Source organism: Setaria italica, chromosome V (genome assembly GCF_000263155.2).
Source record: "Setaria italica strain Yugu1 chromosome V, Setaria_italica_v2.0, whole genome shotgun sequence".
Lineage (NCBI taxonomy): Eukaryota > Viridiplantae > Streptophyta > Magnoliopsida > Poales > Poaceae > Setaria > Setaria italica.
Genome location: NC_028454.1, coordinates 16,665,954 through 16,682,921, shown reverse-complemented (window position 1 = coordinate 16,682,921; position 16,968 = coordinate 16,665,954). Strand labels below are relative to the sequence as shown.

Below are 16,968 nucleotides of genomic sequence, written 5' to 3'. Positions count from 1 at the left end.
TCTGAGGCTTGTGCTTGTGACATTTCTTCAGTCTCTATGCCTTGGGATTTGGATCTGATGGACGCTAGGGTTTTGATGCGCATACGGCGGCGCGACGGCTCGAGTGGCAGTGGTGTGACGGCGTGGGCGGCGACGGCGTGTGCGCGAGCAGATTGGGACTTGCGGTGGTGCGGCCTAGGGTTTGTGGGCACGGTGGCAATATGCTCAGTGGATTTAGGCGGTGGCACTGCAAGTGTTACGGATGGAAATGAAATGGCTTTGTGCCCCTTGGGCTTTTGAAAGATGTGACGGCATAACCCTAAGCCATGGAATCTATGGGTTTTCCGTTAGCACGGTGCATGCGCCGGACGGAGTCCGCGAGTTTTCCATTCTGTTTTTAACGGCACGCCTCCGTGGCTCCACTAGTCCTCGTCCTCGGGAGCTGGGCGCTTACTTCAAGTCGGCATGCCTCCATGGCTCCGTCAGTCCTCGTCCTCGGCGGCTGGGTGCCTAATTCAGATCGGCGTGCCTCCGTGGCTCCGCTAGTCCTCATCCTCGAGGGCTGGGCGCCTACTTCAGGTCGGCGTGCCTCCATGGCCTCCGCCAGTCCTCGTCCCGGGGGGCTGGGCACCAACTTCTGCTCGGCATGCCTCTATGGTTTTGCCTACCCCTGTGCTCAGGCACTTGGATTTGCTTCTGGGCTCAATTTTTTCTTCTTTTTTTGACCATTGGACCAATTATACTAATCGCTTTAATGATCGAGAGCTACTCCTATGGAGTGCGTCTTGTGACGCCCTTTATTTTCTTCGCTTCGACCTTTTGGATGCCCACCATCCATCAACTCGGCACTCGACCTCAACCTGCGCGTTTGGCTCCACGTTCGCTCGGATTTTCTTCTTTTTTGAGCATTGTGCAACCTCTTCATCACCATGGCGCCATCGCAGCTTCAGCCGACCACATTTCAAGCTTCGCTGTGATGACCTCAAGTTACTGTTCACCTACACATCGCTCGGGGGCTTGAGGGATATGGGTGCCCCATGGGTCCCCACCGACCAGAATACTGGCCAGTCCTGACAAGTAGGCCCATCCGACTAGGGCGTGCGGGCCAAGGACTAGAAGATACTTAGAGCACAAGTCAAGGAGGCCGGACGATTCAAATCAGCCTGGATATTGCAGGATACGTATTGTAATCTGACTTAGAATACCTTTGATGTAACAACCGAGTAGATTAGATTCAAACCGACTTGTAACTCTAAGTCGCAGCCTATATAAGGCGGCCAAGGGAGCCTCCCGAGGGCAACCCAACGCAATCCCAAAACATCAACTATCGAGCAATACAAGCCACCAACATACAGGGCGTAGGGTATTACTCTCTGGAAGCCCGAACCTATCTAAAACCCTCGTGTCCCTTGTGTTCTCATGATCACCTTCGAGTTCTTGGTTTCGCAATCGCCTCCACCTACAAATCAACCATTTGGATAATCCCCTAGTGGACTACCGGCCTTATAAATCTGACAAAAAGTTGTGCCAGATCAAAATGCATGTGTGGTGCTTTAGAAGAAACTAACCTGTCCTTGTAAGCCTCCACCAAAATTGTAACAGCCCAGCCCGTAGGATAGTTGGGCCAGGCCAGTCGGCTGTATTCAAGGTACTGTGCACGGGCTACTATAGCAGCGCTGCACAATAGCCGCCGAGGACTTTAGTCCCGTGTCGGTTTCCAATAGCGAGTTAGCTGGCCATAGGAAACTAGTAAACTCCGGTTTGAACTTTTTGCGCAAAGCGAGGATGAAAGCGCAAGACGGTTAATTAGTAGGTGTGGTCCATTCAACGTGTAGAGTGGATCTTAGGCGTTTTCCTAGGCCAGTTCGTTACAAAAATTTTAGCCTTACTGGCATTATCAGAGGTGGCAACACCATTAGCATCCTCTAGTCAAGTGATCAGATTCTTTCTCTACTTGATAGTGGCATTTGGATGAAAAAACTAGGTACCTGCATCCCCTGATTTGACGCACTTAATTGTTTCTCGCTGCTCCAATAAATCCTCTGTTGATGTAGCAGCGAGACCAGCTTATCCTCCAAAAGATGTTCTATACAAAGATCTCTAAATTCCTCCAACATTTCCATGAGAGATAGGATTAGTTTGACATTGAAAATATTGGTTTTTTGAGATTGCCAAGCCTTGAAGACCCTTCTCAAATTCTTAAATTTAGCAGAGATAACCTTAGACTTATCTACTTGTGGGGTGGGCAAAGACCAACTATGTTGTACCACAGCTAGAAAATGCTCATGTTCCATCCAATAATTCTCAAATCTGAAGATTCTACCCTTTGGAATAGCAGTACCAATATGAATGATACAAGGAACATGATTAGAGGTTTCTCTTACTAAAGTGTTTACAAAGGTATTAGGGAACGTTAGAGTCTAGGAGTTAGAGGTAAAAAACCAATCCAACCTATCCAAAAGTGGTGGGTCTTGTCAGTTTGTCTATGTGTACTGTCTACCTTGAAGTGGTAGCTCCACCCAGCCCAAAGCGCTAATTGCCTCACTGAAAATAAACATCCCGTGCATATCTCCTCCCGGTCTGTTCCATTTTTCTGGTCCTCGCATGAGGTTGAAGTCACCAACAACTAGCCAATAGATTTCTCCGGTATCTGAATTTTTTTAACCAATCTGTAAAATTCCGCTTCCCCTCACTAGTGCACGGGCCATATACATTAGTCAATAACCAAGCTTTATTATTTTGCCTTGAGGTAAAACTCATCAGAAATGCCATATTCATTGCTAAAAGCCAAGACACCATCAAACATTGAGGATTTTTAAATGGTAATGACTCCACCAGAGGTGCCCACCGACGGCAGGTATTCAAATTTGTAATACATGAGGGGACAAAAATTCTTAAGAAATTGATGATCAAAATGCTCTCTTTTAGTTTCTTGGAGGTCTTTCCACAATCTTATCTCTAATTGAATCCCATTTTCTATCTGAATTCTAGCCTCTAACATTCCACATAAAACCTTCCATTCTCTAGTATTTATGTTGTCTCCCATTTAAAAACACATGAAGCCAAGAACAATATTGGCATAGCATGAGTACCATGCATGCCTAGAAAGCCATAACAGGGAGTTAAACAATCTGATCCCACTAGCATCCAAGATAGGTGCATCAATAATCCATAAGAAAGGAAAACAGAATGTTCCAACCAACAACAAAAGCAAGAGCAGAATAAGTTATTACAGCTCCAAAATATAAAGTGCTGAGAGCAGAGAAACTGATAAATGGGGTTAATTTGCAGCAAAAGTCCCATAAAAGCCCTTAAGGCACGCCATGTCTCATTTCTTGGATTTCTTCTTGGCAGATTTGCTTCCATCCGCATCATCTTCTTTAGAGAGCTTCTTAGGTTGCTTCTTCCCACCAGGGGCGGCAACCGTCTTCCTTTTCTTCAAGGGCACATCTGTTAACTTTGCCGGGTCAATTTTGCAGAAGGAGGCACCAAGGTTCTTGATGACAGACGTGGAGATGGTTGGAGGATCAATCGAACACCCCAGGCATTGCTTGTCATTACAGGAGGAGCTCTTGAAGCCCTTGAGCTGATCTTTTTTCCTTAGACTGCGCTTGACAGTGTTATCTGTCACGCCTTCCACAACTTTCCCCTGCTTAGGATACTCAAGAAACGTTGACGACCATGGCTCAGTGGATGGAGATATCCTCGATTTAATCTTCTCTGGCGATGTACTAGGGGAGGTAATCACTCTTCCATCAGAAGTATCAACCCCATCATTAGGGGTACCTTTTCCTTTCTCAGGGGGACTGTCAGACTCAATATGCACAGATGTCACAGACTTCATGACACTCGGCTCACCAACATCAGACAAGTGACTAAGGCAAGGGAGTGGAACGGAGACAGGGCAGCGAGGTGGCAAGTTGAACAGAACCGAGGGAGCAGAAACATCGTCCATATATTCCATAGCAGATGAGAATTATTGCCATCTCCCCAATAATTATTGAAACAAATCAATAATCCACTCCAACTCTTCCCAAATAGAGGGAGAGTTGCGATTATCCCAATACGTAGTTGGATTGGGATCAGGTTATTGGAGAAGGTATAATAATAAAGAGAAAGATATTAGGACATCCCCATTAGCTAGTTAGGGAAATATTTATTAGGAAACTGCTCCAGAGATGCTCTACGGTCAGCTACTACTCTACTGCTAGAAATGCTTTTTCATAAACGGTGCTTTGTCCGCCAAGTGTTAAGTACTAGTGTATACTACGAAAGAGATCCGATAGGATCCAGCTATTATGATAGGATAAATTAGTTAGAATTGATTGTTGCAATTCTATATTAGTTTCTATCCATATCGCTTGAGATCTAAGCCACCATGTACTGCGTATATAAACAACTCACAAGATTCAGTCGTAGCGCTAGCTCCGCCACCAGCAACTTTGGCTGCGTACATCCTCAAATCGGCCCCGCCGAGCTCTTGGTCGATGTCTTCCGCTTTTTTGTTGGGTTATAGCCAGGCATCCAAAAGTTGGGTTGGCAAACAGTGTGGTCTGTCGGACAATCGGACCAGCTCTTTTTAGACCCGGTGCTCCAACAAACAGGGTGCAAAGTGAACTTGGAACTCCATGTGTATTGAGTATTGACTATTGAGCGAGATGCGTTCCGATCCAAGCATTATCTATGACTAAGATTCTGTACAGTTTTTAGCTGCGGAAGCGAACACTACCTGGTGCTATTGGTTTTTACTTTTGCTATACCTTGGAGTGGACACAGAATCTGACCTGTTCGGTTGAGGCTTATGTGAGAGCTGCTAGTAGATGAATCCTAGCTCTGCCACTTCAGCAGTTTCACATTATTTGCCGCATCAAACTGCTGACTCTGATTAAACATTTGATACGTACGGGAGACAAAAGAAAAAGAGGTAGTACATGTGTATATGCATCATCATTACTGCACGTACGAAAGACCCTGATCCAACACTCACCCCTCTATAGATTATTATTACAGTGCAGAAAAAAGGCCTGCTTAGTTAATCACTTTCCTCCATCTCCTGATAATAAGCACACACGTTAATTATTCTCCAGCGTACGTATGAGCGAGGTGATTCAGAGCAGCCGGCGCTACTCTGCTACACCCAGAGCGCGCCGGCATTCCGCAGCAGCGGGACGAGGTTGCCGCTAAGGTGGAGCGACATGACCTTGTCGGTGGAGCCAGCGAGCCTGCCGCCGATGAACACCGCCGGCACAGCGGGGCTGCGGCCCAGCAGCCTCGCCAACGCCTTCTCCATCTCCTTCCCCCGCGGGTCCTCGTCCAGCTCCACCACCGTCGGGTTCACCCCGAGCTCGCGGAACAGGCGTGTCACCGTGTGGCACATGCAGCAGGAGCTCATGCTGAAGATCACCACCGCACGCTGAGAAGCCAGCTTCGTCACCCGGTCCATTATTGATCAAGAAGGTGATCGAACTTCTTAGCGAAAAGGAACTTGCAAGAATTGAAGAGAAAAAATGTAGGCGAGCTAGAAGAGCTTCTTAATTGTTTGTGAGATGCTTTGAGTAGTTGTGCTTGCTTGCTTAGAATTGGTGAAGAGAGGCTGGTTTATATAGGCGTGGGCATGTGCATTGGCAAGAGAGAGGGATTTTGCAGCGATCTGACTGGCGAAAGGTGATACCGGAGGGACTGGATAATGGCCAAGCCTCTTTCTTGCGACACCACAGATCGGTTCAGTGTGGAATATGGAATATTTGGACGGCAACAGAAGTGCAGCAACCTGATACCGAGATGGTCGTCCATGCATGTTGATAAGGTTCCTGGCTCTTGCTTTTTGTAGTTCTCTGCTATCCCATTCGACAAGTCAGAAGAGAGAGAATGGGAAATGGATAGGGGTAGAGAGAGAGAGAGAGAGAGAGAGAGAGAGAGAGATTGATTCTGGTGAGATCATGGTCATCTAGTCTTCTGAGATATGTGAGTTGAATGAGCTGTAGAAGATTCAAGAAAAGTTGTAGCTATGGAATAATAATTAAGATTCAAGAAAGTTGTAGCTATGACTAATATAAGAATAAGACATAACTGTGAGACGCTGAAACTATTTGACACAATTTACGGATACAATACATTTATGATACTGATCTTCCCATGTTCAATACCAAAATTCCAAGAATTATAGTATGAAGACTCAATTTTCACAGAAACATAAGAGCCCAAAGAGACCAATACACCTTTTGACAAGATCAAAGTTTGCCTTATTAGAGTACTCCCTCTATTCCAAAAGAGTATTATTCTAATTTGGTCCTAAGTCAAACTATCTTAAATATCAAGTTTATAAAGAAGAATGTCAACATTTACGACACTAAATACGTATCCTATAGAAATATATTTCACGATGAATCTTGTGATACATATTTGATATCATAAATATTGATACCATTTTATAAATTTTGTTAAACTTCAGATGATTTTACTTAGGACAAAGATAGAATGTCACTCTTTGGAACGGAGTAAAAGACAGGACATAATACCTTGTTAGGATGCCCGGCCCCAGTATGGAGTAAAAGGAGAATTTTTTTAAAAAAAAATGCCAGTTTCATTCATATTAATCTAAGTGCATATTTGGAATGAAGTATTTGAATCTTTGACTACTACTCTGTCAAAAATCCTTTTTACAGTATGTCTGTGGAGCCTGGAATGGATTTAAAGTTCTTCAGAAATTAGACTGTTTGATGTCTTATAGCCTGATACTTCATGTAAAATTGTGGTAATTTACTAAAGCTGATGTTATTTTTCAAGTGAATTTCAGTTTCTTCACATTCAGATAAGATCACTCTTACATAACGTCAGCGAGATAGATGACGGCCGCCAGTACCACAGTTGCCTACTCTTACGTACTTGACCATCCCAAGAATCAGGTCGGTGTCGAGCCAAGTCAGCATGGAGAAGACTGATGCATACAGAGGCACTATGAATAGCATAGCATAAGGATGACCTCTTAGACCAGTTCTTATCCTGTATGTTCAGCATCTAACCAAAGCAAGCCCCACACCTCGTCGGACATGGAGAGGTATGCGATGCCGCGCTCCGAAGTCGCCTTTTCTAATTTAAAGTTTTTGCTATCTGGCCATAGAGGTGGCATTTGTATGGATAAGAAGCATCTGAAAGAGGGTAGGGATTCCAGGCAAAGTGGGTATCAAGAGATCTGATATGTGGCAGCTTGTAACTTGCTACTACAAAGGAAGGAACCATGTAACACATGGGTGTTGATATTTACAGGCAAGAGTGCTACTTAAAATTGAAGGTCAATTCTATAGCAGAGAAATTTCAAGAATCTTTTAACGGAAAGACATTCCCTGCTTTGGTCAGACTGATGCATACAGGTCATGGGTTAGGGAAAAATACTTTGGTTTGTAGATTGTACTCAGATAGTCAGGGAGATATAAGAATTGGGAGAGGCGAAGAGTTTCTGAAGCCATGTTTGGCTTGGTCAAACCACAGATAACAGTTCAGTTGATTTTTGGAAGAGTTAGAAATATTTACTTGGAATGAGTAATTAAAATAACTTCCACTTAAACTATAAATAACTTAGAGTTTTGTTACAATGCTTTTAAAATACCAGCGGTATACTTTCCTTTCTTATCCTTCTTACCAAAAAAGAATTAAATAGATTAACACATGATTAAAAGGGTATCATAGTAATTTCTCAATATTTTTGGTACTTGGTCCCACCAAATCGGTACTTATTGGTACTTACTTCATAGTACTCTCTTCATTTCCACTGTTCGATTTCGCCGGATGGACGGAAATTTCTCAATAACTTAATATTAGACATGCATGCAATGTTCAAGTACAAATTAAGATGGTCTTTTTAATATGTCAAATTCGTTTTGCCTACATCCTTGGGAAAGATGCCATGCTTGCACAATCTAAGCATTGCAATATCCATAGTCGTCCCTCCCTCCGATGTTCAACCATGCATGTTCTTTTTTTTTCTGGTATCAGCCATGTTCTCTCACTGAACATCAAAAAAATTACCAATCCTTTTTACCAGATTCTCAAATCGGATCTAATCTTTAATTTTATATCACATTCACAGATGTACCTTCGAATGTCAACTGCTGAATAGCATTGAAGTGCCTACGGCTGTCAAACAAAGTCACAGACTATTGGCATCACAATAAATTGTTGAGGCAGACATTGAATTGACCTAAACAAGAGTCAAAGGGAGAAAACAAGAGAATGAACATTTTGAGCCTTTTTTTTCCTACTTTTCCTTTTACATTTTGTACTGATTTTGTTCTGTATTCTTTGCATCTATGAACTACATCTCTGGGCATGTCTTTTGAGTGAGCGAAGAGGTAGGGGATATTTCAGTGGCCTAACCTTCATAGATGGGACAATTCACAAAGCATATATGCGGAGGTCTCATCAAGAACAATTCCAGATGACAGCTTCTAAGTATCTCTTCAAAATCCGGTAGTATGGGTAAGTTCAATGCGAAGGTTTACAGCAGTGGTGTACAGTGAATTTAATATCATTGTGAGAATGCAAGCGCTTATGGGCAGATGCATGGTTCTCTTTAACTGGTTGTTTTCTTGACTGCGAATCAGTCTTTTGCTAATGCGAGTCATAATCATAAGAAGTCCCAGAAAATAATATTTGTAAAAGTAGCGATAGAACTGGATATTAGTTATACTAATTACCTTATCTGTCTAAAATTCTAAATCGTTGAGTCCTGAAACTACAGTTGATCGTGGCTGTGACATTTGTCACACATAATAGTAATTAAGTGCCGAATCTGGCAAAGGCACTGACACCTGATATCACTGGTACAACATTCTAGGATAACATGGACTAAGATGGCTGCACTCAAGTGGCATCCTGAGCGATGAGAGAATATGAACAGTCAAATGAATACATGCCCTATGATATGTTCATTGACCATATATTTTATTGCAAGTCATTGTCCATGTATTCCTATATTCTGTTTTCGACAAATAAGCAAGCCACGATACCCAAAAAAATCAATACTGTTATTTTCTATTTTGGTTATTGAATGACAACATGATTATTGGGACTAATGTGTCTGCATGTCTCTTTGTAGGTTTTCTAGGTCCCAAGATGAGGTTATAGCAAATTCCAAGTCATAGTAAAAAATAAGAAGTTAATTTTCTTTTGAAGACTGGAGAAGCCTCCATTATTTCTTGGGCATAAAGGTCAAGAAGGTTTGAGTAGAACTTTTGTTGATGCAAGAAAGGTAGCTCTGGGCATTCGGTATTACCGAACTGAACTGAACCGATTCCTCGGTTCTTCGGTACTCCGGTTCCCAGCTACATTGGTACCGATCGGTTGTTCCAAAGAATCGGTACCGACCGAATTTGGTTTCGGTTAGTTCGGTTTGGTTCCGGTTCCGACCGAATTAACTAACCAAAAGTCTTGGCGAGCAGGCGCGCACGCAGGGGCAGCAACCGTGCATGCCGGGGTAGCCACGCGCGGCGGCGGTGTAGGTGGGGATGCGGCGCGGGCCGGCCGGCCGAGACTCCGAGAGGTGGGAGGGCGCGCCGGCTGGGGTCCTGGGGATGCGGCGGCCGGCAGGACTGCGGGAGCACATAGGGGGACGCCGGCCGCCGGGACTCCAGGAGAGCGCGCCGGCCGCCAGGGATGCGCCACGGGTGGGGAGGCGGTGCGGGTGAGGAGCAGGGAGGATGCAGGGGCGCCGGCCGCCGAGACTCTGGGAGGGCGTGCCATTTGGGGACGCGCCAGCTGCCGGGGATGCGCTGCAGGTGGGGAGGCGGCGTGGGTGAGGAGCCGGGATGCCTAGCGGTGCGAGTGGAACTGGAGACTTGGTGCTTGACGTTACGCTTGGGGTCTCAAGAAGTAGCAGAAGTGGGCCTTATTGGGCCTCGGTTCCTCGGTTAGTTCGGTTAACCGAGGGGAGGAACCGATTTAACCGAACTTTATTCGGCTCCTAGGAAATGAGAACCGAACAGGGAACCGACATTTCAGTTCTCAGTAAATTTGGTTCGGTTCTCGGTAAAATTTGCCTAGGGCTAAAGAAAGGTATGCATAAGAGATTCTCCAACGAGTCAACATGGGCTACTGCTAACCAGTGAGTACGCCTATGTCTACATGGAGAAACTTTCTATTACAGAGGGTGATAGGCTAGGACATGAAGGATCAAAAATTTCATGCTGACGAATTTCATGAAGTTCCTTTATTTCTATTACAGAGGGTGATAGCCTATTTGCGAATTTCATGCTTTTCAATTATTAACGAAAAAATAATTTCAACAAAAAAATTTAAAAATTTGAGTTTTGATAGGTTTATAGAGGTATGATGAGGCCATTCACTTGGCCAACGAAGTGCAGTAGCTAGGTTGTCTAGCACTTGGACATGAACTCGGGATCTCACTAACATGCCATAGCAGCAAGGACATTGCGCTACTGAGCAAGTATTGAAAACTTGTCTACAACATTTATTAATATTTCTAATAAATATTTAATTTGTTAAAATTCAGCAAGTATTTGATAAAAAAATCCGAATTCCACGAATTCTGTTGATTTCGAAGGAGACTAAAAAAAGGTGCAAAATAAAATTGGAGACCTAGTGGAGCATTGCAATACTTACCCTAACTAGACCATATACCTTCTTTTGTACTAATAAAGATTGTCAATTTCTTCACACTCCTATACATTGGGCGATAGTAAAGAGGATGCTGGGGTATTTAAAAGGGAACTTTTATGTTAGTCAGTGCATTCTCATATGCAAATTGGGCCAGCTGTCCAGATGACATGATATTAGGTTTCATTGTGTTTCTTGGGACTAACTAGATATTGTGGAGTGAACGGCAGCAGGTTCCTCATCCTTCAATGTCAAGTCTATATATGGTGTGATAATATTGGTGCAAAGTACTTGTCAGCTACCATTACGTTCATTCACTCGAGAGATTCAGCTCCCCGATGAGTTCTGAAGTTGAACCCATTTGTCCCATGGGTAAGTCTGATGTTGTAGTATTGTGTCCTATATATCAACAAACCGGTTGTTCTCACTCGGGTGCATAACAAGACAGGGAGGTAGTTTATTTCTTTGTACACAAGTTCATGTAAGTGCCACACTGGGGGCTTTCTCCGGACTATTTAACACCAAGCCGTGACACCTCACGGGGCATCACCATCAACCCAATCTCATAGTACGATGCCCTTATGTGATTTGAGTTTTTCTTTTTTTTCTTCTTGTTCCAACTTCCACTAAGAGTCAAAGGACGATGCTCACATTCTTGGCATGCTTTCACCTTCACTGAATTCACTACTGGAAATGTAACTTAAGCCAACAGGGGACATGCAATGGCCAACAGGTAGTCGGGGAGATTGTAAATTGCCAACGGTTGAACTGTTACCGAGAGTTACAATTTGACCGGTTGGTGTTTCTTCAAATGGCCAACAGTACAAAGCTTTTCAAGGGTTATACATTGAACAGTCGGCCACTAGATCAAATGGCCGAGGGGTTAAAGTATTTCCCAAGGGTTTCAATGCAATACATGGCAAATGGTTGTAATAGCCATCGGTTAGACAATTACTACCAACAATGTTATAAGGACAGTCGGCTATTTGGTGAACCATAGCCCAACAGTTGACTGTTTACCCGTTGGCTTTTTTACCAAATGGCCGACAGGTTAGATGTAACGCTCGACAATCAAGGTTAATGTGGATAATTTGCAACGTATTTGTTTTGATATATATACTTTTGTTTGCGTTTCAATGGTAAATTGAATGTTGCATAGCTATCGTTACTTTATTTCTTTATTAAGTCTCAATTTCACAGCCAAGAAATTGGTTTTAAAGCAAACTACATTGAAATCACAAACTTGAATTTTGTATAATTGAATTCTTATGGGGATAAAGTATATGTATATGTGATTAACTTTGAGCATGAGTGTATATTCCTGAAACTACATACATATAGCCAAACTATGACACACGCGATCAAGTGTGTTAGAAGATTTAACTAAAAAAGTCTGATTCGATTCACTTGTCTGATAATCAGATTGGCTTGCGAACACTAGTAGAGAATTGGACTTTAGTCCCGGTTGGTAGGGTGCAAATATCCCGGAAATTCATCCGGGATAAACCAACCGGGACAAAAGGGGGGGTCTTTTATCCCGAGTCACGCGATTTTTCACGCGAAATATGCGCGTGCGCGGTTCATGGGATTCGAACCCACAACCTTCAGCCTCACGCGTAGCTTCCTTGCCATCCCACCTACACACCACATCTGAGTATGTAGGGGATGCTATCCTTTTGTATTAACTCGTGGGGGACCCTTTTATCCCGGTTGGAAACACCAACCGGGATAAAATGGTTCAAGAATTTAATCCTCTTCCAGTCACCTTCCAGTCACCTCGTTGGGGACCCTTTTATCCCGGTTTGAAACACCAACCGGGATAAATGACCCCCTTTTATCCCGGTTGGTATTACAAACCGGGATAAAAGGCTCTTGACCCTTTTATCCCGGTTGGTGTTACCAACCGGGATTAAAGGGGGGTCTTTTATCCCGGTTGGTGTTACCAACCGGGATTAAAGGGGGGTCAGAGTCTTTTTTTCCCACTAGCCTTTGGAACCGGGATAAAAGGTCCCGGTTGGTAAGCCCCCCACCAGTGACCGAGTTTTAGTCCCGGTTGGTGAACCTTTTGTCCCGGGCCAACTTTAAACCGGGACAAAAGGGGGCGCATGGAAAGCCAATTCTCTACTAGTGGAATCACATAGTGTAGAAACAGATGCTCACATATATGCACGCACACTTACACCTATGAACGACTGAGCCGCCAAATCCTTAAGATTGACGAAGTCACTATTGGTGCCTCGCTATCGACGGGCACATCGCCTACACTACTGGGGAATGCGCCATCAGTACCGGTTTCGCAACCGGTACTGGTAGTTTGGTACTAAAGAGGAGCCTTTAGTACTAGTTGAAATAACCGGTACTAAAGGGGACCGGCTGGGGAGACCAACTGGTACTAAAAGGCCTGCCACGTCGCGCGCAGTGCCGGCCTAATTAGTACCGGTTGGTCTCCTCAACCGGTACTAATTCATTTTTTTGTTTCTTTTCTCATTTTCCTTTCTGTTTCTTCATTCTATATTCATATTTCATATTTGTTTCCTTTACGTGTACTAGTTCTAATACGCTAATATATATACAGTTAGATCTATCTTTAATATTACATTTGAGATACTATTATATATATAGACATATTGTGCATATACATATAAGAATAATATTACATTGCCTCAACTTTCCAAGTTCAACATTTTGTATCAACTATTCTGAACCCGAGTCCTGATGATGATGTAGATTTGATCCATCATTATGAAACTCCCCCGCTAGATTTACTACCTAGTCCAAAAGAAATCCAGAGGGTTGTTCTTGAATTGCCCTGATGCAGTCCGTGTCGAGGACTCTTTCCTTCATGTACATCATCTGTGTCATTGGTAAAGATTATTATATATAAAGTAGATCAATAGGTTTGCACAATTATAACTAATTTATTGTTAAGAATTTTGTATACGTATGGTTATCTCATGGTTGGTCATACACTTCGGACCCACAAAGTCATGGATGAACTCACATACGTAGTATTTGCATAAATTGTTACCCGACTCCTGTCTCCAATACTATATATATGGAAAAAAGTTATGAAATTTTTGTTGTGTTTAAGGAAGTGTCACAAGATATAAAAATTCAACACATACTAGGAAATCAGTCTTCCAATAAAGTTCCTCCTTGAATTCACCCACGTGATTTCGATGTAATCGAGCCCATGCTTTGTTCAGAACGTCTATGATGTCTTTGTATTCATTTTCTGGTTTCTTGAAAGAGTCAAAGACATATACGAAGCTCATATATGGCACGACAACAATGAGTATCCAATGGAATCAATACAACCAAATTAAAGCTAGTTAATCTTATGTTTAACTGCTAGTTCGAAAAAGAAAGAGATGGGAAACACGCTCACTTGAAGTTGTAGGGTAGTAGTATGTACTTCTTGTAATGTTGCTTGTCGAGGAACTTATATATATTCTTCAATATCCAATTTAGTTTATCTCTTAGATTTGACTCGTTTACAATATTGGGGGTTCATGAAGCCTACATCATAGTATCCTTTCCTTCGACAAGTTTGAATCTCCATCCTGCATGATACAAAATCGAATAGGAGTTAAGATATTGCACAATGACTCATGATAGGATCCGTATCTGGTAGTGGACTCATGCTAGGATCCCTGTCTGGTAGTGGAGAGGGTACCCTGGCAGATGGCATAGGTGATATTGCCCTTGAGCCTTGAGGAGATGATCCGAAGGTCGGGGAATTCAGCTGTATAATCCTTATGTAGCGCTTGGGCCATAGCATCCAACCATGAATGGCTTCTCCTAGATTCTTTTCCCCATCACCTCCAGAGATCTCCAGTTCCAGGTCATCCCAACTGTCGATCACTCGATCCACCCCAACTTTGGCATAACCACGAGCTGGAATCTCCATGCCATGAAGTATTTGGCCTTGCGTCAGTTGCTCAGCCACACCATAAGCCACCACGATGAGCTTGTTTTTCACGGGAGTAACAAGCTCACAAGGGGCTCTCCCAGTGATGTCGTCCACAGGGTGGTGTTGGTTGTCCTCAAGTATGTCAGAAGATCCTCCAGCTGGGGCTTCCATGGAAGCGACACTACTTCAACGCTGAGAGGGGCTCACATCGACATGTGCCCCTGATGCTGCAATAGCTGCTTGTTCACTAGCTTGTTTGCTAAGAGCTAGCACCACACGCCAATCGATTGCTTCCTCCATTCTTGCCTCTGTCGAAGCTACGTGTTCTTGCAACTCTCACAGTTATCGTGCGTGTTCGGCCTTACTTCTTTGGTGACTTCTGTATGAATCAATGTGCTCATGAAAGGCAAACTTTCACGAAATTACTCCTTTACCTCGGCGACGTCCAGGGTTTTTGGGATTACCAAGTGCCATAGTCAGCTCATCCTTCTCTCGATTAGACACGAAAGATCCACCGGCCATTGCCTTTATTAAGTCAACAAGCCTCGTAGCCGCTTCTCTTAATTCTTGGCCAAACACAAATGATCCATCTTCGGGATTGAGCGTGTCGCCATGAGCATAATGCCAATTCTTTGCTCGCTCCGGCCATTTGAGAGTCTGCGGTACTATTCCCCTAGCAATTATGTCATCTTCCATCCTCTGCCATTTCATGATCCCCTTCTTGTAACCTCCTGTCCCAAGGTGATGAAAGTACTTCTTGTGAGCATTGTTAGTGTTGGTTTGAATTGTTCTCATATCATTTCCTTCTCTCGGTCAGGTACCGTGCTTGTGGAAGCGACACTGTCATTGATTTCAGAGCTTTTCCACTTCTGAAAGATTATTGGGATGTTATCTCTAACAAGAAACCCAATTTGATTCACTAATTTAGTCTTAGCATTGGCAAGAGTAATTGGTTCACCATCTTTGGCAATTTCTGTGATGATGATACAGCCTCTCTAACTTCTTCTTCTTGTCTCGTTTCCGTTTAGGCCTGCTGCTCGATCCAGATAGCTGAAAAACAAAAGAACTATTAATTCCTAGTAATCTTGATAAGTAGAGAATTCAAATAATGTTTACGTATAATAATTGCCATACCTTGCCTTCTTGCTCATCATTGCCTCCCTCGGCAATTTGTTGCTCCTCATTGCCTTCCTCGGCAATTGGTTGCTCCTCATTGCCATCACCACACATGTTAAGGTAGATGTCAGTATGGCTGTGATCGATCTCTTCATTTGGTTGATCGTCTGTGCCACCTTCAGCAATCAACTGCATTATGTATTCCTCAACCATTCGGGCCTGCTCATCCTCTGATCATGCCATTATAACTAGTATAATATAAAAAAATATTCTAAGAAATAGTAGGATTTAATCCAAGAATGACTAGAACTTATACAATTTTGTTAGAATAAATGACTACCAAAATGAATGACTACTACTTATACATTTTCAAAAAGAATGAAAGACTTATATAATTGCTAATATTTATACATTTGGTACCAATAGCTGACTACACTTATACAATTTGTTACAATATAAACAACTAATATAATATAAAAGGAATCATTCTAAGAAATAGTAGGATTTATTCTAATTATGACTAGAACATATACAATTTTGTTAGAATAAATAACTACCAACAATATTTACAGTGAATTGCTAGAAAATGACAAAAAAAAGAATGAAACACTTATTCAATAATTGACTACAAAATATATGGTTCAGGATGCCAACACTAATAGAACTACAAATATTTGATCCATCACAGGTAACTACACTTTTGTTAGAATAAATGACTACCAACAATATTTACAATGAATTGCTAGAAAATGACAACAAAAATAGAACGAAACATATATACAATAATTGACTACAAAAATATTTACAGAGAATTGCACATTTCTATAATTGATTGAACTATTTGATGAATTTTGTTACAGTAAATGACTAAATCATCAACTTACTTGGTAGTTTCTAAAAGTATCAAAGTAATTTTCACTTGTCTTTATGCATTTTTAAGAATTAACAGGATTTTCTATAATTTCTTGCTACTTCAAGAATTTTTCTATATTTTCTAGCTAATTAAACAATTTTTCCTACAATTTCTAGCTATTTTCTAATACTGTAGAAATAAAAAAGGAAAAATGGCATAATTATATTACTTTTTTAGAGTTATATATTGACATGAATTTTTTTCTAAATTAACATGATTTCCAACACTTCTATAAATTTCCTACAATTTCTATATAATTTTCTACAATTTCTAGATAATTTCCTATAATTTCTAGATAATTTTCACCAAATTCCCTACAATTTCTAATGTAGTAGAAATTTTTTAAAAAATATGACGTCACGGCCGGCCGTGGGCTTACGTCAGCAGCAAGAAGCTGAGCCCGCGGCCGGCGTCGCGTCTGGTCGCGCGTGTGGAG

The 16,968-nt window shown here is 42.4% G+C and overlaps 1 protein-coding gene across 1 annotated transcript; it reads right to left on the bottom strand.

Annotated features, from left to right (window-relative positions):
• Positions 1-4,837: 4,837 nt before the first annotated feature.
• LOC101760024 (glutaredoxin-C1) lies at positions 4,838-5,569 on the bottom strand. Its single transcript, XM_004968693.2, has one exon. It carries the CDS (start codon positions 5,420-5,422, stop codon positions 5,111-5,113), a length of 312 nt encoding a protein of 103 aa, XP_004968750.1. The 5' UTR covers positions 5,423-5,569; the 3' UTR covers positions 4,838-5,110.
• Positions 5,570-16,968: the final 11,399 nt, after the last annotated feature.

Bases quoted from the DNA above. Each gene is read 5' to 3' on its own strand.
- LOC101760024 (XM_004968693.2), bottom strand. From the start codon at position 5,422: ATGGACCGGGTGACGAAGCTGGCTTCTCAGCGTGCGGTGGTGATCTTC.